Below are 26,767 nucleotides of genomic sequence, written 5' to 3' on the forward strand. Positions count from 1 at the left end.
CGTGAGAGCCTTGGGATGCGTGTACAGGCTTTTGGGCACCCGGCAGTGAAAAGCAGGGAATTACAGCCCGCTGAATTTCTGTGACAGCTCACCAGAAAGCTTCCAGATAGCGAGGGAATCCGTCCTAGACAGGTGCTTTTGACCTACAGGGGTTTTTGCGCTGTTATGCTATCAAAATCAGGTCGAAAACTTGCGTTTTTAGTCCTCGCCAGGTTTGGACAGCTTTGTGAAAGCTTGTGCGAAGTGGTCGGATCGTCTACCTTAATTTGAATAAAAAAATACCAAAAGGGGCGCCAGTCTTTGGGGCCTACAGGGTGTCGGTCTCGTGTGCGTAGTGACATTCTAGTCGTTGAACGCAATTGTGTTCTCTTCCCTTCTCAGTGTTGTGTGTAAAGTTAACAGGTAATTGAAATAGTACCGCCCTTTACGTTGTACAGGCCGGTTTTACCCCCCCGTCACACTTAGCAAGTTGGTGGATACTAGGAAGTGAACTCAATAATGGCACAAAGTCAAGGTGGGACTACCAACAGAAAGTATCCGACAGTTTAGCCACATTGCACTTTTCGATGTGGTCCCAATGAGGATAGATGGTCAGATGACCAGTGGGAGCCCAACGGAATCATTTCCTAAAATTTAGGGAACTGCTATTTTGGGCCGTGAAATGTGTTCGTGTCATTACCTTCGGTATGACTAGCGGAACATTTTACCACTCTGCCGTGAAGTCAACTGAGCAACCAGTCGGGAGATTTTTAGGCGGCAACCCAGAAACGGGAAAATGCATGTAATCGTGCCAAGTGGCGCATTTTAGTGAACTTTCCCAATGCAAAGAAGAGGTAGTGCTGAATTTATAGCTGAGAGGCTCATTTTTGAGTTTCGTGTCACAGGTTAAGAGCTATGCTTTCCCTACAGTGTGGTGCCAGGAGTGATGCCCTGCACGCTATGCTCTCTCTCTCCCTTACGTGCAGTTATATGATGCCCCACAAGAGGGCTTTTCATTTGATTGATACAGTTGTGTGGGTTCATGCGTGATTGCCGAGGCAAGATGTCACGTGACACATCCCTATGTGTCGTGGACAAGCTACACCATAGCAGGGTTCCCGTCAGTCAAGTCAAGTTAGTTTAGATTAGCAGTGATCTGGCACTTTTGTGAGTCTATTCGTAGACCGTGCATGCCCAGTCACTTAGAGTAGATGCATATCCTCTGGTTGCATAAGCATAAGCATTTCCATCAGAGATAGTTTGGAGATTTTTCAAGTGACTTTAGCCTATTTTTCCCTATATTTAACATTTTTCACTTATTTATTAAGTGACTTTTGTTGGGTACTTAGTAGGGCAAATTGGGTAAGTTAATATATAAGCAAACCCAAGTTAGCACAAATTGGCAGATGAGCCAAGGAGCACAGCAGTCTACCAAGCAATAGGTGTTCCCTCCCTCTCTCAGCAAGACCCTCTCCAAGCCATCTTGGTGAGGCCCCTTCACCGGCAGCCAGCAGCTATCAGGATCGCCATATAGCAAGACCTTTCTCTGGCGTTTCTTCTCCAGCAACTATCGCCAGCAAATCAACTGAGCCTAGCGTTTTTGATGTGGTCACCTTCAGCGTTTTTTCAGCCAGTTACTAACGCTAGATCCCTCAGCAAATTCAGCACTTGACTTCATCAAATTCAGCAAAGGTAACCACAGCTTGACAAGGAATACTAACGCTAGAAAGGCTGCAAATTTCAGCAAGAAACCATCTGCTGTACCAGCGTTTTTCAGCCAAGGAAACCTCTCCAATAACGCAGCCTAAAGAGCAGGAAAACCAGCGTTTTTCATCATCATTTCAGCCCCGACCAAGACAGTCATTTTCAGCCATGAAACCATCAAGAAACAGTCATTTTCAGCCACCAAGAAGATCACAGATTTCAGCCTAAGTCGCCGTCGTCATCACCGTTGTCGTCATCGGCATAGTCCCATTGCATCAGTCCATTGCATACGCATTGTACACCTTGTGCAATCAAAGTAGACCACTCTCGCCGACGAGAGTGGGGCCTTCGGAGGAGGGTTTTACAACCTCTCGGTGTCGTATCTCTTCTCTCTCTTTCTCTCAGTCTCATTCACTTGCACGCACAATATCCACTCACTTTGTTCGTGATCATAGCACTCTCCATAAGACGGAAAGCTCTCTCTTTCCCTAAGAACTAAAAGGAACCTTAAGCAATAAAGATCACTAATTTTGAGAAATTACAACATTCATTCCGCTGCACCTTACACAAGAGCCTCTTGCACAGGTACTGGGTTAGCTAGTGGCTAATCCCCCGCAGGTACATGTGAATTCGGAGAGGTTCACGTGAGAAATCTCCTCCGATTCAAAGGGCAAGTAGCCCTACAGGTGCGGGAGCTCGAGGACTTGCTACAGATGCGATCGGCATGTGAAACGGAGCCCGAAACAGGGAGTTATAGCCTGTTGTGTACTTTTGCAGGTTTAGGGGTTCGGCCCTAAACGGTCTAATACCCCCAAGAGGTTCAGGGACGCGAGGGGACCGTTGTAGAGGTGATTTGGCGCATTTTTGGGGCAGAAAACAGAGAATTCAACGTGCTGCAGATTCTCGCCAGGTTTGCAAAGTGTCCGTATGCGTTGGGAAAGTCATCTATTGCATGGGGATACCGACTGTGAAGCGTCCTAGTACAATTATGTTGCCGAAATCGGACCTGAACAGATGTATTTCAGCTCGGATTATGCGGGATAGCTCGTAGGAAATCACAAGTTATATTCTCTGTGTTAAAGAATAAAGAAATACCGAAAGGGGCGCCAATTTTGGGGCCTACAAGGCGTCGGCGTCTGCTCGGAGCATTCTAGCTTCCGAGCCGAGTGTGTACGTTCTTTGTACGTTCTTTGTGTGTGTGTGTCTAAAGTAAAGAATTTCGGGTGAAATCCAACGCCTACCGCCCTACGGGCCGGTTTCAGGACCAAAAAGAAGTATAACGCTCGCTCCAAGTATGTGAGGATATTTGATACATATTAGTTAAGGATTGAGGGTCCATCAAAAGCATGGAAGAAGAGAACAAAACCATAAACAAAAACCCTTAGGGGGCTCATGCGAGGAGATAGCTGGTTTGGGAGTTCAAAATTCTTGGATGATGGTTTTATCGCCTCGATAGACTTCCCATTTACCTTGGTTGCGGGCTTCGTGCATTCTCTTGAGTTCGCTTGCTTTCATCCTGAGTTGCGTTGTGGTTAATTCTTTGGCGATCGAAAGCTTTGTTTCCTTCACGTGTTGGGATTGATGTAGCAACTTGATCTGCTTCTCTTTGTCCTTGAAAATGAGGATACAGTGCTTGGGTGGCACAGGCCTGTGTGTGTTGTTGATCCAACAAACAATTTTGGGCTTGATCCAAACTGGTTGAAGAATGTCATTAAGTTTGGTGATGGCTCTGCTTTTGGGGCATCCCTTGTTAGAATAAAACGACCCAAGGGGCCTCACTCTTCAGAGCATTTGGACGCAGAGTCTGAGAGCCGAGGACCCCCTTCGAGAGTTGTACTTTGCTTAAGCTTTAATATAATAAAGAAATACCGAAAGGGGCGCTAGGTTTTGGGGCCAATACCTATGGGAACGGAACTACGCCTGGCCGTGTTGATTCAAATTTTTAAAGTTGTGAAGTATTTTAAGTGATTTACTCGTGTGTTGTGTCAGATTCTTTGCTTGGGGTGCGTAAGCGTGTGAGAGAGGTATCAGAGCATTAGGCGTGTGATTTTCTCAAAGCATACCGGTCCCTATCAAATAGCAGACAAGGCACTTGGGCACTTTGCAAATTGTTAGTGAAGAATCTTCGTGTCCCAACCTTGGACGTGTTAGCCACTCCCACCCTTACTTCATCGCACATCGGGCGTCCACCCGTCTTCATCGCTATGTCTTACAGAGCATAAGCCATAAAGAATCTTAAATCACACATGGATTCTCGTGGAGAATTTGACAGAGATAACACCTTTCAGTGGGTAGGCAAAGAAAAGTTTCAACCCGGTGCGGGAATTCAAGAACAGAATGAAGAAGAAGACCTCCAAAAATCTCTTTAGCAATTCAAAATTTGGATATGCGACAGAAGCAAAGTTGATTCTCTCAACAAGCTCTATGCATTGACAAGAATAGATCTTATATCCAACAACTTTGGAAAATTAGGGTTTTTGCAAAAAATTTCAGTATGTGTGGAATTAATGTTTTTAGAAGCTCTTGTTATCTGTGTGTAGATAACTACTAGGAGCGAGGAACATGCATATGAAAGCATTTGGAAGCATGGATGTGGACATTGACTCTTTTGCAACGAGGTGAACCATTTGCTTGAAATTTTACTTGTTTTGCATGTGAAATCGAGGATGACATGCATGTGAAAGCAATCGAGAGCAGCTGCCAGCTGAGGAATGAATCCGTCGATCCAAGATAAGAATGATGATTTTTTTAAAAAATTTGAATGTTGAATGATGTTGAATGATTCTAGTGTGTCAAGGTTCCCATATGAATGAGATGACTGGATACTGTGGTGAGCGCATCAAGAGTTAGTACGGGATGAGATGGCTACACAGGGATCTAGGTGCATCAAGTCTTCTGGACGGATGAGATGACTAGATGATTGAAACACTGTGTACAGTAGGAACTAAGTGTGTGATTTGTGAACTGCATGGAAGTTTCCCAAGATAAATTTGATTTATGTATGACATTAATGTTATTTTTGGAAAGAACTTGCTAGTTGTTATCTGCGAAATCGATGATGATGAATGCAATCAGGAGCAATGACAGTTCCAGATGACAGCGATGACATGACAGCTTCAGTCTCACTCTCAGACCCGGCGTTCAGATGCTCTGCAGAGTGGGAGCCCAACCCACCTATTTATTGATTACAAGGGATGCCCAAAAGCAGAGCCCCAAAAAGCTTCAAAATCAAAAGCTTCTTTTAAAAATCAACTTAAAATAAAGCAACTTTATCTAAAAAAGCTCTTCAGCAAATAGCGTAGAATTCAGTTACTTTTTCCCAGCGCAAAAAGCGAAATTCCGTACGCTCAGCCACGTCAGCATGTCAGCGCTTTTCTCATCGCAAATGGCACAGCAAATAACGGAAAGCCGTACAATGCCACATTAGCCTTGTCTCCGCGGATTTGCTCTCAGTCGGGGTGTGTGGGTGTGTCCTTTGCTGCCCCACATTTGACACGTCACCAATTTGTGACATACCCCTCTCTTGAAAGCATTGTAATCGCCCTCGATTACGCTTGCAAAACAGACAGAGGCCATAAACTATCTTAGCAGACAGTGATTGTTAGTATCGGCGCACTAGGAACACATATCTAGCATATGTAGCAATCGACAGTCACATCACAGGACATCACGTGACATCACAGGACTTCACATGACAAATCACTTTCAAAATTCATTCGGATCTTAGACCATGATTAATCGGCAATGTATTTAGCAATCGCATCTAGATCTAGTCGGGACCTCATAGATGCTCGGTTAACTAATCCTTATTGCAACCATGTCTATCGGGATCTTTCAGACCGAAATGTTGCAATCATTTCGTCTATCAGTTCCTGCACTTAGACAAGTCAAGAACAAATTAGTATCATATTGTCGGGAATTCCAATTCATAAAGTCATACAACAGAATATTGTCAGCTCACAATATCCTTGAAACTCAAAAGAGACATCAATGACTTTAGTATAAAAAATCGGGGCAATCTGTTGACAAAGGAGTGGAGCGTCTCCCCTCTTGTGCATACCCGCTGCACCGAATTCCGCCCAAGTTGAGATTGGGGTTCGATTTGGAATGGACTATGCTAAACCATATGCTTCAAGGTAAAGGTTCACAATCTGAGGAGTATTTGCCAGGTCCTCCTCCTCCACCCACTTCGCATGCAATGTGGGATAGTTCTTGAATTTAACCAAGAATCGCCTTATCACTTTACCTTTTACCTTTCTATCTTTATGTGCCAAAATCTGTTATGGAACGAGTATCTTCTCGTTTTCCTCCACTTCGGGTTGCTCATTTGGCTCCCCATCATCGAGCACATCGCCTTTAAAAGGCTTCAGGAGACTCACATGAAAGCATTGTGAATCCTCCGAGTATCGGACAGCTTCAGTCTAAAGGAGACATCATTTATTTTTTTGAAAATTTGGAAAGATCCATAGTATCTCATGCTAAGCTTTGGAAAAAAGCCGCTCTTGTCCCTTTTTCTTTCTTAGGTGTGCCTTCTCAAAACGTAAGAGCACCCAATCGTTCTCCTTTAATTTCAAATCGCGATGATGTCGATCTGCTGCCTTTTTGTGTCTTTCTTGAGATTTTTGCAAAGCCTTCCGTATTTTGGCAAAAGCCATGTCCAAGTCTTGTGTGTACTCGTCGTCTTCAAAAATCTTATCTTTCGTGCTTAGGAAGGGTGGAACCTTCGTAGCACCTTTAATAATCTCAAATGGTGCCTTTCCCGTCGAAGAGTGAATCGTGTTATTATAGGCAAATTCCACCAAGGGCAAATACTTTTCCCATTGAGTCTTCTAATCCGAGATGTAAGACTCCATTAAATTTAGTACGACTGAATTTGCAATCTCCGATTGTCCATCTGTCTGCGGGTGGAAAGATGATAACTGCAACCACGTGCCAATGTTCTCCCAAGTAGCCTTCCAAAACGAACTCGTGAATCGGGGATCTCTGTCAGAGACAATTGTCTCAGGCATGCCATGTAATCTGAAAATCTATGAAATGAACACTCGCTAAATGATCCGGCTTGATTGTTTTCTTGACTGGAACGAAGTGAGCTTGTTTGCTAAATCTGTTGGTGACAGTTCAAAGACCATTATGCCCACTCTGTGTTCTCAAGAGATAAAAAATGAAATCCATTGCAATACTTTCTGAGAGGCGGGTGGGTATGGGTAAAGGCTGTAACAGTCCATGTGTTTTATGCTTGTCAAACTTGACCTTCTGGCATACCAAGCAACTACGTACAAAATCGTCCACGTCCGTACAAAATTGTCCACGTCCTTCTTGAGTCTCGGCCAAACGAAGTATCTCTCCACACCTTTCAAGGTGGTAGCAATGCCGCGGTGACCCGTAAATGGTGGACAGTGGCATTCGGTTAAAACCTTTTCCCTCAAACGCGCATCGCTTTCTTCATCAAGTAGCCATCCCGAATGGAATATCTCACTACTACCTTCCCATATCTTGGACGACTCTACCTATTGAGAAGACATCGTCCGGTGGTGGTTTGTGCAGTTCCAGTGACTGTTGTAGCTTACAGTAGCTTCTATAGTGCATACGTTTTAGTTTGGCATTCCTTGTTTCGGAGGACGTTTACGACATAGATTACTACATTTGGCCTTCGTGGAGTTTTTCACAGCTTAGTCACCTGGCTACCCTTGGCTACCCTAGGTTACAGGTTCATGCATTGATTGGCTATCGATCATTCTCATGACGGTTCTTGGGCTTCCCCATTTTCTCCAGACGGTTTGACTACTGACACCACAAATCCTATTGGGCAGGACACTTGTAGGTCTATTTGCACTTCTTTCACGCCAAGGAGTTGTTTTAACTCTCAGTTCAGGACCTTCACGCAGTATGTTCACCCTGTATTGGCAAATTACAGCAGTTTGCTACTCTGCTCGTGACGGCACTTTACCATGGAGATTTCTTGGTTGTTGAGACACCCAAGATTACTGCTACACTTGCGGAGTCTTGTCCTTCAGTGGGCGTGGTAGCTGACATCTTCATCATTTGTTTGACATCTTCGGCTGCGTGCGGTTTGTTCAACATCCGGTACTGAGAGGGGGTGTTACACTTACACCACTTTGTTGCTTCACAGGTCTAGGGCATACATCTATGGCTAGTGTCCCTCCGGGTTGGTCACCCTTTGCATGTGCATTTAGACTGCACTATCTGGCCGTCCACTTTGTTCGGGCGTCCTCATATTTCATTTATTTCTTGTTGGGTCGTGGAGGATTTTTCTAGACATTGCCCTACCTCCCCTTGGGCACCTATTTATGGGGCCAGGGGGGTACCCACTTCCATCATTTGGTTATTGTGTATTGGGTCTTCTGCTCATGGTATTCATAGGGGGCTTGTCACAAATTGTTGACGTGTCAAGCCACAGATCCTGGCCAAGGGGCCTAAACCCTAAGTGAAGAAGCAGAAGCAACAGAAGAAGTTATACCAACTTGCAAAGTCTTGCCGAGTGGACTATTTTTAAAGAGAAGTTTGTAAGGTGCACCGGAATGAATGTTGAACTTTGCTCAAGATGAGTGCTCCGAACTATGCTCAAGGTTCCTTTTACTTACGGAAGGAAGAGCCTTTCGTTCCTTTAGTGAGAGAGTGCAATGGACACAAACAAAGTGAATGGACACTGTGAATGGAAGTGCATGAGACTGAGAGAGAGAAGAGAATACGACACCAGAGACGTTGTAAAACCCTCCTCGGAAGGCTCCACTCTATATGGCGAGAGCGGTCTACTATTGATTGCACAAATCTCTACAATGCTTGGACTTGCCGACGATGTCGATGACGATGAGGCCGACGACGAGACGGGCTGAAATCTGAAAACTGAAATCTGCAAATCTTTATCTGCTGAATTCTGACTCTATGTCGGTGACGATGTCGATGGCGCCAATGCGACGACGATGCGCTGAAAAAGCAAATGCTGAAATCTGCGTATTTTGGGCTGAAATTGCAAACTTCGCGGAAATTGATTGTGCGGCGAGGAACTGCTGCGGGAAGGAGAAATCTGCGAGGTTCGAGACTTGATCTGCTGTGTCTAAGGACTGAAAACGTTGAGGTTTCTTGATGTTCCGTTGTGGTAAATTTGCAAAACGCTAGGGTGTGAAGCAGATGCAAAAACGCTAGGGCTGAAAATTTGCAAATCTGTCGCCGGTTGTTCTGCAAACGCAAAATGCCAGACTGATCTGCTGTGTAGCGATGGCGCCGGGGCTGATCTGTTGTGCATCAACACGCCAGGGCTGATCTGATCCAAAACGCTAGCTTTAGGCTTGTGAAGCAAAAACGCTAGGGCTTGGGGTTCTGCTGAGAAGTTGCCTGTTGAGCGAGTGCTCCTGCTGCCTCTTCTGCCAGAAAGTGCTAGCTCTAGTTTGCTTATATATTATCTTAGCAAAATTGCCCTACCTAGTTCCCAACAAAAGTCACTTAATAAATAAGTGAAAAATGTCAAAAATAGGTTTAATGCACTGGAAAATTCCCCCGATGGATTCTGATGGTAATACCAATGATCATGCTGTGTGCAACCGGAGGATATGCATCCTCTAAGTGTCTGGACATGCACGGTCTGCGAACAGACTTACAAAAGTGCCATATCACTTCCTATTCTAGACTGACCTGATTGAACTGAACCCTACTGTAGCTTGTCCACGGACACATAGGGTTGGATGTGTCACGTGACAAAGTTCCCGCCAACTTATGGGACCCTATGCGATGGGGCCCAAGTGACATAAAGGCATTAAAATAAAGCAAGACCCACACACACACGCGTGGACTGATGATGTGGCAACTGTACGAATATCTCGGAAATTGCGTTGACATGTTGACGTGGCAACCTATACGGATTTTTGTGATTTGCGTTGTTGACGTGGCAGTTGTACAGATTTTCGTAAATCACGTTGGCAATTGTTGGGCATTTTTTTGGACCAGATGCTTTTGAGTTTGAAGGCTTTTCATGTTAAAGTGCTTTTGAGGCCATGGGCTCATTCTCGGGCATGCTTCCTGGAGAAGGTGCAGAGTTTAGAGTACCGGCTTGTATTGATGCAATATAAAGGAATACCGAAAGGGGCGCCAAGATTTGGCCAATACTCTCTGGGGTGGAATTCAGCCACTCCGTGTCGCGTGTGCTCTCTCTTTCAGTTCAGTTGTTATTGAAGTGCTAAAAGTCTGTTGAGTCTGTTCTTTTCCGTTGGCACGTGGTGCCCGTCTTGTGACAGGGCTGATTGCCCCCTCTTTCACCATACCTTGCGTTTGTGTTCCTCTCTCTCTCTCTCTCTCTCTCTCACGCTTCCGCACACGTGCACACTCACAGTTAAGTGGCTGGATTTTGTTCTAACCTGAGGTTGCACCACTGCTTTCAGCTGTCTAATCACTTTGTTCATTGGTTTGATTAGCATATGCTTCGCATAACGAGGATCCTTGGAATAGGCAAGGAGATGTTTTGTCAAGATCCTTGGAATAGGCAAGGATATGTGCCATGAGGATGGACTTTGTTTTGTTGAGTGTGTTCCGCATCATGTGGATCGTGTGCCGGGTCTAGGAACGATCCTCTTGATCATTCGTGTCAACCTTTTCTTGCTTCTCTTCTTCTTCGTCCACTTCTTCCTCTTCCACTTCCTCAGATTGCTCTTCTTGGTGATGTTGATGGAACTTTGACCCTATCATGATGGGTTGTTGCAGTTCTAGATGGGATTATTCTGAGGAGAACAACCAATTGAGCTTTGATACTACTGAAGCCGTCGAGTCACCTAACAAGGCTGTGAAAAGACTGCAACAACACTATACTGAACCGAAAACAGCAGACTGAACTTGACATAACACTGAACTGTAGACACCACGTGCCTAAGGTCCACTCTTAGGAATGCGGGTCCCTCACCTGGCACCATCTGAGTGCTGGTAGCACGCGGACGGATTATTTAGAGGCACTTGGCCCCAAAGGCAACTTAAAATCATTTACTATTTACTGCAGTGGTTATAAAGCACATTAAAGCATGTGCTGTCACAACTGGTGCCCAATAGCAACTTTCCAGCATTAACGACTACCACATCAGTCATGTCCGCTCAGTACCACATCATCAGACCGTACAATGTCACGATAGCAGACCGTGCATCCTGTTTGGATGTTCGTGAAATGTGTGTTTTCTGGCTGCTGCTCCAGTTGGATTTTCCTAATCAATCAGGTTATTTGGCTTAGGTGCCAAACTTTATGCTGGACTCCCCTCTTATTTACCTTGCACTTTTCTTTAATGGTGAATCTGGGCTTATCCTGGATTCATATATGAGACATCGTGACATTTTAAGGTGTGTGGAAAAGGGATGGCTAGTACTCTCCAGACATTCATATCTCAGGCTAATAGACTGTTGGTGTGGTGTGATAAGCTGTGACAAGAAGGGATTTGATAACCAAGGCACAATTTTAGTAAGCCTTTTATGCTGTAGTCTTTACGCTTCAAAGAGTGTATTCATTTCTAGCAGAAACTTCTACAAGTGTCTTAAAACAGTAGTTGTATCACGACATGATGTCATAATTGTCACTATTGTGTAATTTTTGTGAACGTAAAATCAGCCCTGGCAGGTGGTCTACGCCAAGGGCTTGTTTTGTTTTATGTGGTCATGTTAAGGTTTGTTGGGACAGTTCATTGTTCGCATCCATGGGTAATGGTATATGTCTAGAGAATCATTGATCTGCTAATTATTGTTGATTTTTCAATCAGTTCAACAAAGAACCCGGAAAAGAAGTATCAGAAATAAAATTGCGGGTTGTTTATACTGCACCACCTCAGCCCCCATCTCCTATTCTTGAAGAAGCAGTTGGTGTTCCAGCAGCAGGAATTGATAATGCTGATCGAAATGCGTATGATTTTGTGAGTGATAAAGAGAACTACGGAAGGTGTACATTATTTGTTTGCAAGATGATTGAGAGCTTTCTTTTTTGAAGTGAGCCATGGTTTGGTTATTGCAGGGAAGAGATGGTGATTTGAAGGCAAAGCTTGCAGAGGTTATATATACATTGAAAGATATGTTTGTTTTTGCTTTGCCAGTCTAATAGCTTATTTCAAAGGTTGGTCAATTTGCAGAAAAAGTCACAGATTGTGAAATTAACTGAGGAGAAAAAAGTTGTTCTACAGAAGACCCAACAGCTGCAAGAGGAGATTGTAAGTACTTTAGACCTGGGAGTTAACTTCTTGGTGTTATGTAAGTTGTTCTTGGTGAAAAGAATCATGCAGTATCATGATTGTGTATACTACGTGTTTGTGCAATACCTGCAAGAAACTGTGCAATTTTCCCAGCCTGGCTACCATATCTGTGGATTAATTGGACCCATATGTGGCGAATATGATATCAAGCCAAAGTAGAGATAGTCAGATGAAAGTGATAAGGATATCACTTTTTTGGTTGTGATATCCTTCACATGGAAGTAATGTTGAGCCTTTGGTATGAATTGAGTGCCTTCTCATTGACAGGGGGACCTCAAGTCTGTGTGTCAGCCTTAGAAACGGTTCTGGTACTTACAAGAGAAGGGTATTACATGATTGTATTAGTAGAAGAGCAACTTGAACAAACTATACACTGTGTAAGTAGAACACCCTTTAACGAAACCTGCGTGCCAAAGAAAAACAAAATTACATGAGCGCTCGCTGAAGCCCATCGCCCTCCCCCTCCTTCTGCTGAACGCCATCATGTTCCCCCCCTTCGCCAGGTGCTGCTCCTACTGCTGCTGTGACGAGCAGGTACACAGCCCCTGCCTGCTGCGCGCGTGCACACACACACGCACGCGCACGCGCACACACACACACAGAGAGAGAGAGAGAGAGAGAGAGAGAGAGAGAGAGAGAGAGAGAGAGAGAGAGAGAGAGAGAGAGAGAGAGAGAGAGAGAGAGAGAGAGAGAGAGAGAGAGAGAGAGAGAGAGAGAGAGAGAGAGAGAGAGAGAGAGAGAGAGAGAGAGAGAGAGAGAGATGGATGCTCCGCCTCAGAGGGACCCACATGGAGCCCCCCCGACCGCCCCCGAGGACACCCCCATCAGGCTCTCTCTTTCGCCAAAACGGGGTCTAAGACAGATGATGATTCTATTCCAAATATCATCGGTAAAAAAAATTATCACATTCTAAGAAGTGGGTAGATCTTTAGGCTTCTTGGAATCCCAATGGGATTCAATGTTACATTGAAGCAAAGATGGGATTGGGTCATCAATAAATTCAGGAACAACGCCTCTAGTGGGTGCTCAATGCAGTCGTCTCTTCCATCCATAACTTTTGTACCTAATCATTACCTACTACCTTCTCTCATCTATTTTCTTTCATGTTGGCAACCCTACAAACAGTGTCTTAATCAAGTGTTTGTTGTGTCTAGTAGGATTTTATAGGGAGGTTGTGATGAGATTAACAAGGTCTCAAGGATGCACCTACACTCTTTTTGAGGAACAAGGAGGATTAGGCATCTTGGACATTGATCACTTGGCCACAAAATTGGTAGCCAAATGGATTTGTCGATCCATTGAAAGTAAGGACTATTGGGCTTTACTTATCAAGAAACATATCCCCTCTTTTTGTCTACATAAGTATCCTACTGGGCAGGGCCTTTCACTCAAGGAGGTTTTGCTGCCTTCTACCCCAATAAATCCTAGAGGCACCTTGATCACTTGTAGAATATGGAAGAGGAAGCGAGCTTAGTAGGAGAGGTAGAGAGGCTCCAGGCCACCTCTACGATCTGCCGCATTGTTGGCACCCGTCCCAATCGTGGTGAGCTTCGAGACTTACTACAGGCCCGCCTGCTTGCAGATGTGGGTAAGATTCAAGATATCCAGCTATTGGGACACGAACACTACAAGATTGAGTTCGAGACAGCACAGTGTCTCACAGGTCATTGGGATGAGTCCCTTGGATATACGCGGAGCTCGAGCCTTCTTTAGCCAATGGCATCACGGTTTTGATCCAACAGAGGCGACAGAGAGGGTTGAGCGTCTTTTCCCAGTGACAGTGTGCTTCTCGAGTCTCCGTCGGGAGTACTTGCCCCGAATTTCCCAGATTGGCTCTCTAGTGGGGTCGGTCCTGGAGACGGCACGTACAACAGCGTCAATTGTTACCAGAGCAGCTGGTATGCCTTCAGTCAGAGTTCTGGTACTAGATGTCTCTTGCTTGCCAAAGCTAGTTCAACTACCTAAGGTTGGCAGGGGATGGTTTGATCAGCGAGTAGAGTAGTCGGGAAACAGTGCTTTATCTGTCGACAGGTTTGCCACTTGGCCAAGGCCTCTCCTCGTCGGAGACCCCGAGCTCCACCATTGACACAGACGTAGACACAGCCTCCGGCGGTTGGAGCTAAGACGGCACAGCGAGACATTGGAGCCACATCTTAGTCGGCTGCAAAGGGACCTCCCCCACCTGTTGCTACATGAGAGTGGCAGCAGCTGCAGGGACGGCATCGATGACACCAGCCTGAGCAGTCGATCGAGCGGCAGGGCCAGCAGCAGCAGCAGTGGGTGCTGGTGCAAAACCGGTTTGAGGTTTTACAAACAAAGAGCTCAGGAGAGCAGCCTATGGACCAGGAGATGGAAGCACCTCTCCCCACCCCTTCACCCACTCCTCCACCGCCCTTTGCCTCGCCCATCATGCCCATAGTGCATGAGCAGCCGGTTTTATCTCCCCCTCTGTTAGGTGCAACGGAATGAATGTTTGAACTTTGCTCAAGATGAGTGCTCCGAACTGTGCTCAAGGTTCCTTGTACTTACGGAAGGGAGAGCCTTCCGTTCCTTTATTAAGAGAGTGCAATGGACACAAACAAAGTGAATGGACACTGTGAATGGAAGTGCACGAGACTGAGAGATAGAGAGAGAAGAGAAATACGACACTAGAGACGTTAAAAAACACCCTTCTCTGAAGGCCCCACTCTCGTCGGCGAGAGTGGTCTACTTATGATTGCACAAACTGGTACAAACTGAATGCATGTGACTGATGCAAGTCTAGGCTATGTCGACGACGACGACGGAGATGGCGAGGCCGACACTAGGGCTGAAAACTGAAGGTCTTTATCTGCTGTCCAAAAACGCTTAAGGCTGAAATCTGCTGCAAATCCAAAAACGCTGGTTTTGAGGCTGATTTCTGCTGATCTTTTGTCGCTGAAATTCTGCAGGTCTTAGGGCTGAAACTAATGTTCTGTAGGGCTGAAAACTGCAGGTTCTTGGGCTGAAAACTGATGGTCTTTAGGCTGAATCTGAGACTGCTTCATTGCTGAAAAACGCCAGGCCAGAAGTGGGCGATGTGGGAAATCTGGAAAATGCTGGGCATGGGGATCTGCTTGCGGTGGAGATCTGCTGAAAAACGCCAAGTACTGAGAGGGCTGGGCGATGAGGGATCAAAAACGCTAGGAGGCTCTGGAGCTGGAATCGCCTAGGGTGGGAAGTCTTGCTTGAGAAGTTGCTTGTAGAGCGGTGGAGCTCCTGTTGCCTCTACTGCCAATTAGTGCTAGTTTAGGTTTGCTTATACACAAACTTACTCAATTTTCCCTACCTACTTTCCAACAAAAGTCACTTAAAAATTATAAGTGAAAAATGTCAAAAATAGGTAAAATAGGCTAAATGCACTAGAAAATTCCCTTGAAGGATTCTGATGGATTCTGATGGGAATGCTTATGATCATGCTGTGTGCAACCAGAGGATATGCATCTACACTAAGTGTCTGGACATGGACGGTCTGCGAACAGACTCACAAAAGTGCGAGATCACTTCCTATTCTAGAGTGACTTGATTGAACTGAACCGTGATCATGCTGTAGCTTGTCCATGGATACATAGGGTTGGATGTGTCACGTGACACCCTCGTGGAGATAGTGGCTCGTCTCTGCAGTCCTCGCCTTCGCCTCTCCCACCTCTCCAACTCCCATTGCAGCACCAGCTGCTATCTCTGCGCGCCTCGCCCCCGCTGCCATTTCCTCGCCTTCATCTTTGCTTTCTACAGAGGAGCTACCACTTACTTGGTACTCTTCAGCAGTGCGACGCTCACTGAGTAGCGATTTTTTTGGTGGGCTAGTGGAGAGAGCTACGATGCCGATTAGAGCTTCACGCATGTCAGCGATACGGAGTTGACTACTCAGCTTTGATTCGCGCGACAGGATTGCATCGTTGTACTACTCTTTCACGCACTTGTTTGGTAGTGAGGAGACACATGAGTGGGCATCTGTGCAGGTTCACGTGGTTATCCTCCCAGCGCGGGGAGAGGCGGCACTGGATTTCTCAGTAGCCTTCTCCTTCCCGTTGTGTGGAGCGAGTGATAGAGAGTGGTCCATGGACTTGGCATCAGAGTGCTTGCACACACAGGCTATAGAGATCTCTCATCACTTGGGAGACCTGGATGTGACAGATATGCTTGTGCGTTTTTGGGAGCTCGCCCATTACACAGCTACAGGCAGGACTGATGCTCGCGGGGTCAGACACTTGGTTATTCGGATTGTAGCGAACCTCGCGAGGCCTCCACTCTATGTATGCATTCATGAGGATGAGATCGTGGAGGCATCAGCCTTAGCTATGGCATATACCCACTGGGAGATAGTGTGCAGCGCGTGGGGCGCTCAGGGGGGTCAGATCCGCAGTCGCTCGGATGGAGAGTATTCTCCCTTCAACCGATTGCGAAGGCTCGCCGGACTGCTGACGTAGCTACTTCATATATTGGCAGACCATGATCATCTCGTGGAATGTGCAGAGTCTTGGAGGCTCCCTGTATCTTCGTTATAGACGCAGGCTTCGTTAGGAGATTCAATGATGCTTGATAGGCGGTTCCATTGATGTCTTGATGCTACAGGAGCGCCATCTGAGTGAGAGCCCGATTCACAGATGTGGCTCGGTTTTGCCAGACCGATGTGAGCCATTTTGGTCAGCAGGTTTTGGACCCATGAGTGGGCAGGGGAGGGGTATGTATGTTTATTGCGGATGCTTGGCAGCATGCCATTGTGGACAGAGGGGTGATTGTGTCGGGCAGAGCCCAGTTTATGACATTGAGGATACATGGGGAGCTTGTGGGGTTTCTCAATGTATATGCGCCTAATCAGGCGAGTGCTAGAGCAGATTTTTTAGGCACAGATTATGGATGCATTACCTGAGGTGGACCATTGGTGTGTTGGAGGGGACTTCAATATGCTAGAGCATCGGACAGATAGGATTGGGGGCAGTCATGTGACAGTGCATGGGCATGAGCTAGCAGCATGGGAGAGATTGTGTTTGACATTGCAGATCTCGGATGTATGGCAGCAGGAGGCTTTTGTACGATCTCCAGATAGTTTGAGTTTCTCTCCATCGGACCATCGACAGGGAGGAACTAAGGTGTCTATGATTGATCGATTCTATTTAGGTGACTTTGCTGGGGAGATGGATGGGACCATAGGGATCTTGGCTGGCATTGCATTTTTGGATCATGCCCCGGTGATTGTTATTTTTGAGGAGCAGTGACGAGCACCTAGCATGCAACTACGGATTCCACGGAGTGCTCACGGACCCGAGCCTTGTTGATGAGATAGAGCGTATCTGGCAGTCTAGCCAGAACTCAGATGTGGATGCAGCAGAGCAGTGTGCCCAGGGGATTGTGGCCCTCATCACTTTTTTACACGAGACAGCTTTGACTAGATTTCGAGAGACTCGCGAGAGAGAGAGGAGACTCAGGCGCAGCCTAGCAGCCATTCAGAGATTACAGGAGCAGCAGCCTGAGTGCACATGGCTAGAGGGTCAGTTGCGGCGGCAAGCCAGACAGGAGGTTAGCGAGATCGAGGAGCAGAGGCATGAGTTCTATTACCACCGCTAGGCCTCACAGTGGACACAGCTTGGGGACCGAGTCTCTGGAGAATTTTTTGAGATTATCGGATCTCGACTTGCACGGACAGGGGTTAGACAACTGAGACGTCAGGATGGATCACTAGCGACTGAGCCTGAGGAGCCGAGAGGGATTGCTACAGATTTATACAGAGATTTACTCAGTGCTACACCTCCATCTGAGGAGAGAGATAGGTGTAGAGAGCTTGTTTGGGCTCATATCCAGAGAAGAGTCACAGATCATATGAGGCATGCATTGGCACATCCATTGTCTGAGGATGAGCTTATGGAGGGTTTGAGGATACTCCCACGTAGAAGCTGCCGAGGAGAGGATGGTTTGACACTTGCATTTTATAGGCGGCATTGGGGTGTCTTGGGACCAAGCCTACGCAGAGGCTTTCAACATATTTTAGACACTGGGATGATGCCGCAGTGTTTCTCAGAGGGGCTGATTTTTCTTATCCCCAGAGGGGAGGGAGTATCTGATCACATTCGACAGTGGAGGCCTATCACAATCCTCAACACTATAAACAAAGTCTTAGCGAAGACTGAGTTTGAGGATCCAGCCTCTCCTAGGAGAGTTGATCCATGATACCCAGACTGGCTCTGTCAAGGAACGTAGTATCCTTGACAACATTTTTATATTTTGGGAGGCTACTGACTGCACTAGCTCGCTTGCTTGGTGAGGATTTGGTTGTTCTTCTTCTCGATTTTGAGAAGGCCTATGACAGAGTGGACTGGAGCTTTCTAGAGGGTACTATGTTGCGTATGGGTTTTGAGCTTGGCTGGATTCGAGGGATTGTAGCTCTATACACCACTGCTCAGAGTCAGGTGCTGATGGCAGGCGGCCGAGGGCCGAGTTTTGAGCTGACTAGCTTAGTTAGGCAGGGCTGTCCCCTTGCCCCCTTCCTCCTCTTGTGTTTTGTTGAGGCCATGAGTATGTATTTGACTGCAGAGGAGGTTGGATTACATAGGCTGCAGTTACCTATTCGGGACGAGGATTTGCTGGACTCAGAGTCTGCTGATGATACATTTGCATGGCCAAGAGGCCAATCTGCATAAAATAATTTCTAGCGTTGGAAAGTTACCCGACTCATCGAGTCCACTCGTCCATAGAACGATACCGTCGGGGTATCATTCTCCCACTTTCCACACCACACTTACCCTTCTTTTGTTATCTAATTACTACCACACTGTTTAAACATACATGTTCCTTTACTTTATTTATGATACTGGTTCGTTAAAACAGCCCTTCAAACAGTATTACAAACAATACTCAAACAAGAAGTCGTCCAATTTTAAACCAACAACCCTTGGATTAGGTTCACTCAAGAATCTCTACGGGCGCTATTATGTCCGATCGGTGTATACATTATTTATAAAAACCCTTGTCCTCATGAGCGTCCCATACTCCTCGACAAGTACTCGTTGTGCTAATTTGGATGTACTCCCGCCACAGCAACAACGGTGCCAATCTGGGCGTCATCCTCACGTGTTTCTGATACTTCTTCGGAGAGATCTTACGATATTTTCACCGAACACTTGGAACACTTGAACCTGAACAACAGAGAAAATATGGCAGCAGGATCATCAAACCCTTCCTCCACGATGAAGCTATTGTTCATAAAATACCAGTACGACAATGAGCAAGGTGCCAAGATGTACAAAGATGGAATGGACTGCTATTGTGTAAAGATAGAAGATAGACCTAGTGAGTTCAAGGACTTAGTGCCTGTGAGCTATAGCGGAGATAGATATCTAGATGACGAGGGTACCATGTACTTGGTAGTCCTAAACCCTAACATTGTGGACAAGTGGGGATTGATGGGCACCAAAGCCAAAGTAGATGAAGAACTTGAGGAGAAAGCACCAATAATGAACTTCCCTGATGCAAGGTTAAGAAGAGAGAATGAAACTACAAGGATCAACACTGATAACATCTATGTGGGGCTATACAAATATAATAATGGGGAGCAAGATCTCTATTATAGATGTGAAGAACCCTACACCGGAGAGTTGACAGACCAAAAAAGACTTTATGTCTTTACCTACACAAAGGGATCGGAAGTGAAAATTGCCGCTTACGACAAGTATGGGAGGCAATACTCAACAATGGGCAAGAAAGAATTAGAAGGATATACATACTTTGGGGGACCACTACATCAGTATTATGTTACTTCTAGCTCACAAAGACCAGCACCAACAAATGGAGTGCAAAACCCAATGACAACAGGAGGACAAAGAACTCAGGCTGCTGACTCTTTCAGCCAACCTCAGTACTCGAAGCCCGGACCAATGGGATCATTACATTCTAGAGAGTCAATGGATACGAATCGAGGTAGTGCAGTTCCAATCCCCACGTATACCACTCCAGGTCCAAGGTTCGAAGGGGAACCATCACATTTACCTCCTAGTAGTAGACTTAGGGCAGGGGAACCGACAAGGGTAACCCATGAAGTCCATGATGCTAGAGAAAGCTTTAGCCGGGACACAGGAGCAATGAGATTGGTAGCAGACCATAGACGTATGAGACCATCTCAAGTAGCCAAGTGTATGCCAAAGAAGTATGGTGGTTCAGGAGATCCGTATGCACATGTGTCACTCTTTAAGCAAGTCTTAAGAGCTGAGCAGTCAGCAAGATTATCTCTAGCAGGGAGGGTGGTGGTGACCAACCAAGCTTTGCTGGCTACCATGTGGTACATCACTTCATGTTGGATATTCTCTAGTTCTTGTATCAGATAGATTCAGAGGCTGATCAGGAACTTCCTTTGGTCAGAGCTAGACGGTCAGTGTGCCCGGGCCAAAGTAGTTGTCACGAGGACGTGGCAACTGCTAACCTTAGTTGTTGGTTTTAATTTTTGAGACCCACTTTTTGAAGTTGCAAATGGTCGGACATTGTATTGCCAATGTGAACGGTAGTTTCACTCGCAGACAAGAAGTTGGTCGGCACTGGAATTCGTATAGTAAGAGGATGTCTAGGCTCAGTGCAAGATCATGTAGGTCCCCCCATCGCATTTAGCAAGTTGGTTGATACTAGGAAGTGAACTCAATAAAGGCATAAAGTCAAGGTGGGATCACCAACAGAAAGTATGCGACAGTTGGGTCATATTGCACTTTTGGATGCGGTCCCAATGAGGATAAATGGTCAGAAGACCAGTGGGAGCCCAACGAAAGCATCTCCTAAAATTTAGGGAGCGGCTATTTTGGGGCATGAAATCTGTTCGCGTCTTTAGCTTCAGAATGACAAGGGGAACATTTAATTACTCTGCTGCAAAGTCAACTGATGCACCAGTTGAGAGATTTTTAAGCAGGAAGCCCAATGCGGGGAAATTGCATGGATGAGTGCCAAGTGGCACTTTTTGGTCAATTTATCAAGTTTGGGAGAACAAAACTCGTAACTGACTTTTTGGAGCAATTTTGGAAGTTGATAACTGTGATTTTCAGCCATTTCTCTCCATTTTTGAGCTTCCCATGACCTTACCTAGAGCTCACTTTCAACATTGGAAGGCATTAGATGCGTGGTTACATGGTTGTTTTGTTGCGTTTTCAGCGGTATGCAGGTTTTGACAGTCATGGAAATCTTCCCCTTTTTGCGTATATTTGTTCACAGATGTATTACAGGTTAAGCGGAGAAAAGGGGCCGCTCGATTTATGCTGGGAGGATGCTTCATTGAGAACCTGTCCACAGGTTAGGAGCTATGGAGTGCTTTCTTTCCTTCCCATGTACAGTGTGGTGCTAAGAGTGATGCCCTACACGCTACACACTGCTCTCTCTCTCCCCTACGTGCAGTTATGTGATGCCCCACAAGAGGGCTCTTCATTTGACTGATGTACAGCTGTGTGGTTTCATGCTTTTGTGCTGAGGCAAGAGCCTCCTTGAGCAGGAACAGGGGTAACTAGCTGCTACTCCAAAGCAGACACGGGTGAGGGTCATAACCTCACCGTACAGGTGCGTTTCCAGCGTTGTGTATGCGCTATAAATTGACTGTTTTTCAGCCATACGGACCCCAGAACCATTGGGAATAGTGCCCCACTGGCAGAGGACAGTCAGGGAACTGTTTGGGGCTGGAAACAAGGCAAAAACCAATAAATATAGCGTGCTGAAGTGAGTTCCAGCAGGGGAATTGGTTTTGCGCAAGTTTTGGGGTTGTTATGTTGCCAAAATTTGGCCAAAAGAAGTGGTATCTAGCGAGATACAGGTAAATGATTCCTAGGACTTTGCTTTGTAATTTACCCTCTCAAAGTAAAAAGAAATACTGAAAGGGGCACCAATTTTGGGGCCTACAGGTTGTCGCCGTCTGCTTGGAGCATTCTAGCTTCCGAGCCGTGTGTGTACTTAAGTGTTAATTCTCGTCGCATGTTTCCATTGCACGTTTTCTGTGTGTGTGTCTAAAGTAAAGAATTTCGGGTGAAAGCCAAAGCCTAACGTCCTACGGGCCGGTTTCATGGTTCCATTGCCGAGATATCAATCATTTTTTCCTTAAAGAGTGAGCCTCGGTTGTTTTGGACACAGAGTTCAGCAACTTGGAATTGCACAATGACTGACAGGATGAATGACACCAAGGAAGAGGGTTTCTCTTCACAGGACAGACAGGAAATTCCGCATGTTCGTCCCGCCAAAAAGTGGTCAAAATTAGGGATGATTTTCTGCTGCATTTTAGGGTTTGCAAGTATGAACCAAGATGAGATAGAGAGAGGTCTTACGGTGGTAGATTGACCACTAGATCTCCTGCGGGGGTGATGTTGGTCTGCCAGGTGACACGTTGCTCGCCGATTCTTTGAGGCGATTGTTTGGATTCTTCGACACATTGGTAAATCATCTTGAAATTTGTGCTTACTTGGTCGTGGGTAGTACACTACAGTGTTGCGGAATTATGCTCGTTTGCAGAGGCAACAGCCTCTTGCACATGTAAAGAATTAAGGGACAGGTTACAAGATGCTATGTGGTGAATTTCAAGAACTATCCACCTATGGATGGAAAGTGGATGGAAGAGCCTGAACTGTCAGAGCCACCAAATGTATTGCAGCTTTACCTTGAGGCCTTTGGGTTACAGCCTACTTATGCCCCAACCAAACATGTGCAAAGGAGGGGTAATGATAGAGCTAGCACATCATATGTACATATGAATTCAGTGTAATAGATGGAAACGACAAAAGTATGAAGGTCTCATTAAGTCATTTGTATCTATGTGTTACGACCTTTCTTGCGGATACATGCGATGATAAAAAAGTGCTAACAACACAAGATCATCAGTGGCATGTATTTATGGTATGCAATCGAGGACGTTTGCGATTTCAAGAGGGGGGTATGTCACGAGGACGTGGCAACTGCTAACCTTAGTTGTTGGTTTTCTTCCAATGATTTTTGTTTTATTTTTGAGACCCTCTTTTTGAAGTTGCAAATGGTCGGACATTGTATGGCCAACGTGAACGGTAGTTTCACCCGCAGACGGGAAGTTGGTCGGCACTGGAATTCGTATAGTAAGAGGATGTCTAGGCTCAATGCAAGACAAGTTGGTGGATACTAGGAAGTGAACTCAATAAAGGCATAAAGTCAAGGTGGGATCACCAACAGAAAGTATAGGACAGTTGGGCCACATTGCACTTTTGGATGCGGTCCTATTGCCCAATGAGGATAGATGGTCAGAAGACCAGTGGGAGCCCAACAGAAATCTCCTAAAATTTAGGGAATTGCTATATTGGGGCATGAAATCTGTGCACGTCTTTAGCTACAGAATGACAAGGGGAACATTTTGTTACTTTGCTGCAAAGTCAACTGATGCACCAGTTGAGAGATTTTTAAGCAGGAAGCTCAATGCGGGCGGCATGAGTGCCAAGTGGCACTTTTTGGTCAATTTATCAAGTTTGGGAGAACAAAACTCGTAATTGACTTTTTGGAGCAGTTTTGGAAGTTGATAAGTGTGATTTTCAGCCATTTCTCTCCATTTTTGAGCTTCCCATGACCTTACTAGGATCAAGGAGCTCTTTTTCAGCATTGGAAGGCATCGGATGCGTGTTTACAGGGCTGTTTTGTTTCGTTTTTAGCGATACGCAAGTTTTGACAGTCGTGGAAATTTTCCCTTTTTGCATATATTTGTTCATAGATGCATTACAGGTTAAGCGGAGAAGAGGGGGCCGCGCGATTTATGTTGGGAGGATGCTTCATTGAGAACCTGTCCACAGGTTAAGAGCTATGGAGTGCTTTCTTTCCCTCCCATGTACAGTGTAGTGCTAGGAGTGATGTCCTGCACGCTACACACTGCTTTCTCTCTCCCCTACATGCAGTTATGTGATGCCCCACAAGAGGGCTCTTCATTTGACTGATGTACAGCTGTGTGGTTTCATGCTTTTGTGCTGAGGCAAGAGCCTCCTTGAGCAGGAACAGGGGTAGCTAGCTGCTACTCCAAAGCAGGCACGGGTGAGGGTTATAACCTCACCGTACAGGTGCATTTTCAGCGCTGTGTATGCGTTGTAAATTGATTGTTTTTGAGCCATACGGATGCTAGAACCATTGGGAATAGTGCCCCACTAGCAGAGGACAGTTAGGGGACTGTTTGGGGCTGAAAACAGGGCAAAAACCAGTAAATACAGCGTTCTGAACTTACTTTTTTGGGCAGGAATCAGAGGGTTTATGCCAGTGGAAGTGAGTTCCAGCAAGGGAATTGGTTTCGCGCAAGTTTCGCAGCTCTTATGCTGCCGAAATTTGGCCAAAACAAGTGGTATCTAGCGGGATGCAGGTAAAGGATTCCTAGGACTTTTCTTTGTAATTTACTTTGTCAAAGTATAAAGAAATACGGAAAGGGGTGCCAATTTTGTGGCCTACAGGTTGTCGGCGTCTGCTCGGAGCATTCTAGCTTCCGAGCCGTGTGTGTACTTAAGTGTTAATTCCGGTCGCAGGTTTCCATTGCACGTTCTGTTTGTGTGTGTCTAAAGTAAAGAATTTCGGGTGAAAGCCAAAGCCTACCGCCCCATGGGCTGGTTTCAGTAGCTTGGTCGGTCATCACTTTACCCCTGGCAAAGGGGGGTCTTGGCATCATTGATCCCACAGATGAGAGTAGAGCACTGCTATTGGAAGCTCATTGTGCGAGGGCTTCTTCGCGGTGCCTAGCCGTGGAAGGAGTTCTTACGTAGGCGGATTCAGGCCCGAGCTCGCCTAGCAGGAGGTATTTGTGTACCAGACACCATATGGATCTTCACTGAGATGATGAGGACATGCCTGAGCATAGGCTGGGAGGATGGTTTTGCTTTGAGCATATTACGGGCTTGGGAGTTGCTTTGCCTTGGCCTACAGCAGCGACATCCATCTTGTATAGAGGAGAGAGCGCGGCAGCCTTTGATATGGAGTCCCTTTGTGCGCACAGAGCAGGGACATATGTTGGGATCCAGGACGAGACTAACATGGGGACCCATGGCTGATGGCCCTGCACGCAGCTTTGGGGATTGGCAGGCTTTCTGCAGACTTCCTGAGGAGATACAGATGGAGAGGCTGAGCCACTTTCGGGGTGGATAGACTATGAGAGAGGAGATTCAGACAGCCCTTACAGCAGTGTGGGAGGAGCCATTTGAGCCTCGATGGATGGGTGCTTTTACGCAGCTAGAGATTTTGATTGCAGTTAGAGCATCTAACGAGGAGGGGATTTGTCTCTTCTTTGAGGTAGGGGATGAGGGGAGGCTGCAGAGAGTGGAGGAGGAGTCTCCATTGATTGAGGGATGTACTTTTCAGAGGATCAGAGTTGTGGGTGCTGCTTCACGGAAGTGGCACATAGACCCGGATCCAGGAGAGCTTGACACGACTTTTCGATTATGGGTCTATGGCTCTCGACCGCTGGCACGACTTCAGTGGGACCCATGCGAGTGGATGTGGGAGGACCCATTCGCTTTACCAGGGGCTCCTGACATCTCTTCTTTCAGTACACAGTGCGACTGGGGAGATACATTTGACGTCACGGCGGGCAGCCATCCCAGCTGCAGCAGAGCATTGGAGACGACAGGGCCTCTCAAAGGCCTTCCTAGAGGATTTCTGGGCGAGACTTTGGGCATCACGTCAGGCCCGTCGGATCTCCACGTTTCAGTGGCTAGTTGCCCATTGAGGGGTAGCAGTGGGCTGGCTTCCCCCCTACTTGTAGCAGATGTGGGCATCAGCTAGAGACACAGAGACACTGCTTATGGGATTGCCCTCATGCCTTCGGATTCTTCGTCTCCTGGCCTCGCTTACGCTGGAGGGTGTTTACACATGGGGAGCCGCAGCCTGGTCGACATCGTCTGGGCCGGCCCTTGGATATGAGGCATCTCCTGACACTGTGGCTATTCATTTTGTCAAGGGCAGCCAGGCAGTTTACTGCACCGGACTTACACAGATTCACCTTGGACGGAGGCCAGAGAGCCTCGTTGGGAGCTTCTCAGCAGCCTCACTATCTGATTCGTATGGCGAGCCAGGTGCAGTAGAGCTATAGATGGACGGACGGAGCCTCTGGCGGAGACAGTTTGAGTGATATGGATAGAGCTGATTCACACCCTCAGGGGACAGTACGATCGCATCCGGGGGACTCGGATTGCGTGGAGCAGTGGCGTCTAGCCTTCCATGCGACTTGGGGGGGTGGCCTGTTTTACTCCCGTAGAGCAGGCACTCCTCAGTGGCATTATCGCCCACCTGTGTGGCTTTCCCCCCCTTCCATTGTATGGTATAGCCTAGCCCATCGGGATACTTATTTTTTGTTGTACATTCCGATAGTTAGGGGAGAGTCTCCTCTTCTATCTAGCCTCTTGTACTATATCATGGAGTGTTTGTAGCCCAGTGGGCAGTTTTCTTTTTATAACTAATGGAAGGATCTTTCTGTGGGGGAAAAAAAAAGAACAACAAAATTACATCTTGTCACATGAGTTTGACCATACTGGCCAGCAGCTGATCGCAATTTGGGCCTGTCCAAGGTCTTCTTTAAAGTCTGAGTAGCGCAGGTTGGCTAATGTTGCGTGATGGGGTCCTGTCGATCTACTGTACATGGTGTCCCACCTATGGAGTCTCTAGCCCTACGTGGCTCGTTGCGTCCACATAGCTACCCCCTCTCGAACCCAATGGTGGGCGTTGGATGGTGCACTGTGCGCGCAGTGAGTCCCAATGCGGCCAGGTGGGGGTTCGCTCCTAAGGTCAACTGTGGCATTATATATCCTCATATAACGTTTTCTAGATGAATCCAAGAACAGACATGTTGCCTCTCACAGGACAATGCAGGGTATATAATCACTGCGTTCATCCAAAAGACA

General features: G+C 46.5%; 1 protein-coding gene across 2 annotated transcripts in view; it reads left to right on the forward strand.

Moving 5' to 3' along the window:
• The window catches only part of LOC147454564 (vesicle-associated protein 1-2-like), a 48,510-nt gene that overhangs the window by 20,683 nt on the left and 1,060 nt on the right, over positions 1–26,767 (forward strand). For both annotated transcript variants that reach the window (XM_086516473.1, XM_086516474.1), the window contains exons 6-8: positions 11,430–11,579; positions 11,678–11,713; positions 11,793–11,870. In XM_086516473.1, the coding sequence (XP_086372599.1) occupies positions 11,430–11,579; positions 11,678–11,713; positions 11,793–11,870 (264 nt within the window). The remainder of the gene's footprint in view (positions 1–11,429; positions 11,580–11,677; positions 11,714–11,792; positions 11,871–26,767) is intronic.

The sequence above is a fragment of the Adiantum capillus-veneris genome, chromosome 7 (assembly GCF_014529385.1).
Source record: "Adiantum capillus-veneris isolate H3 chromosome 7, ASM1452938v2, whole genome shotgun sequence".
NCBI classification, from domain to species: Eukaryota; Viridiplantae; Streptophyta; class Polypodiopsida; order Polypodiales; family Pteridaceae; genus Adiantum; species Adiantum capillus-veneris.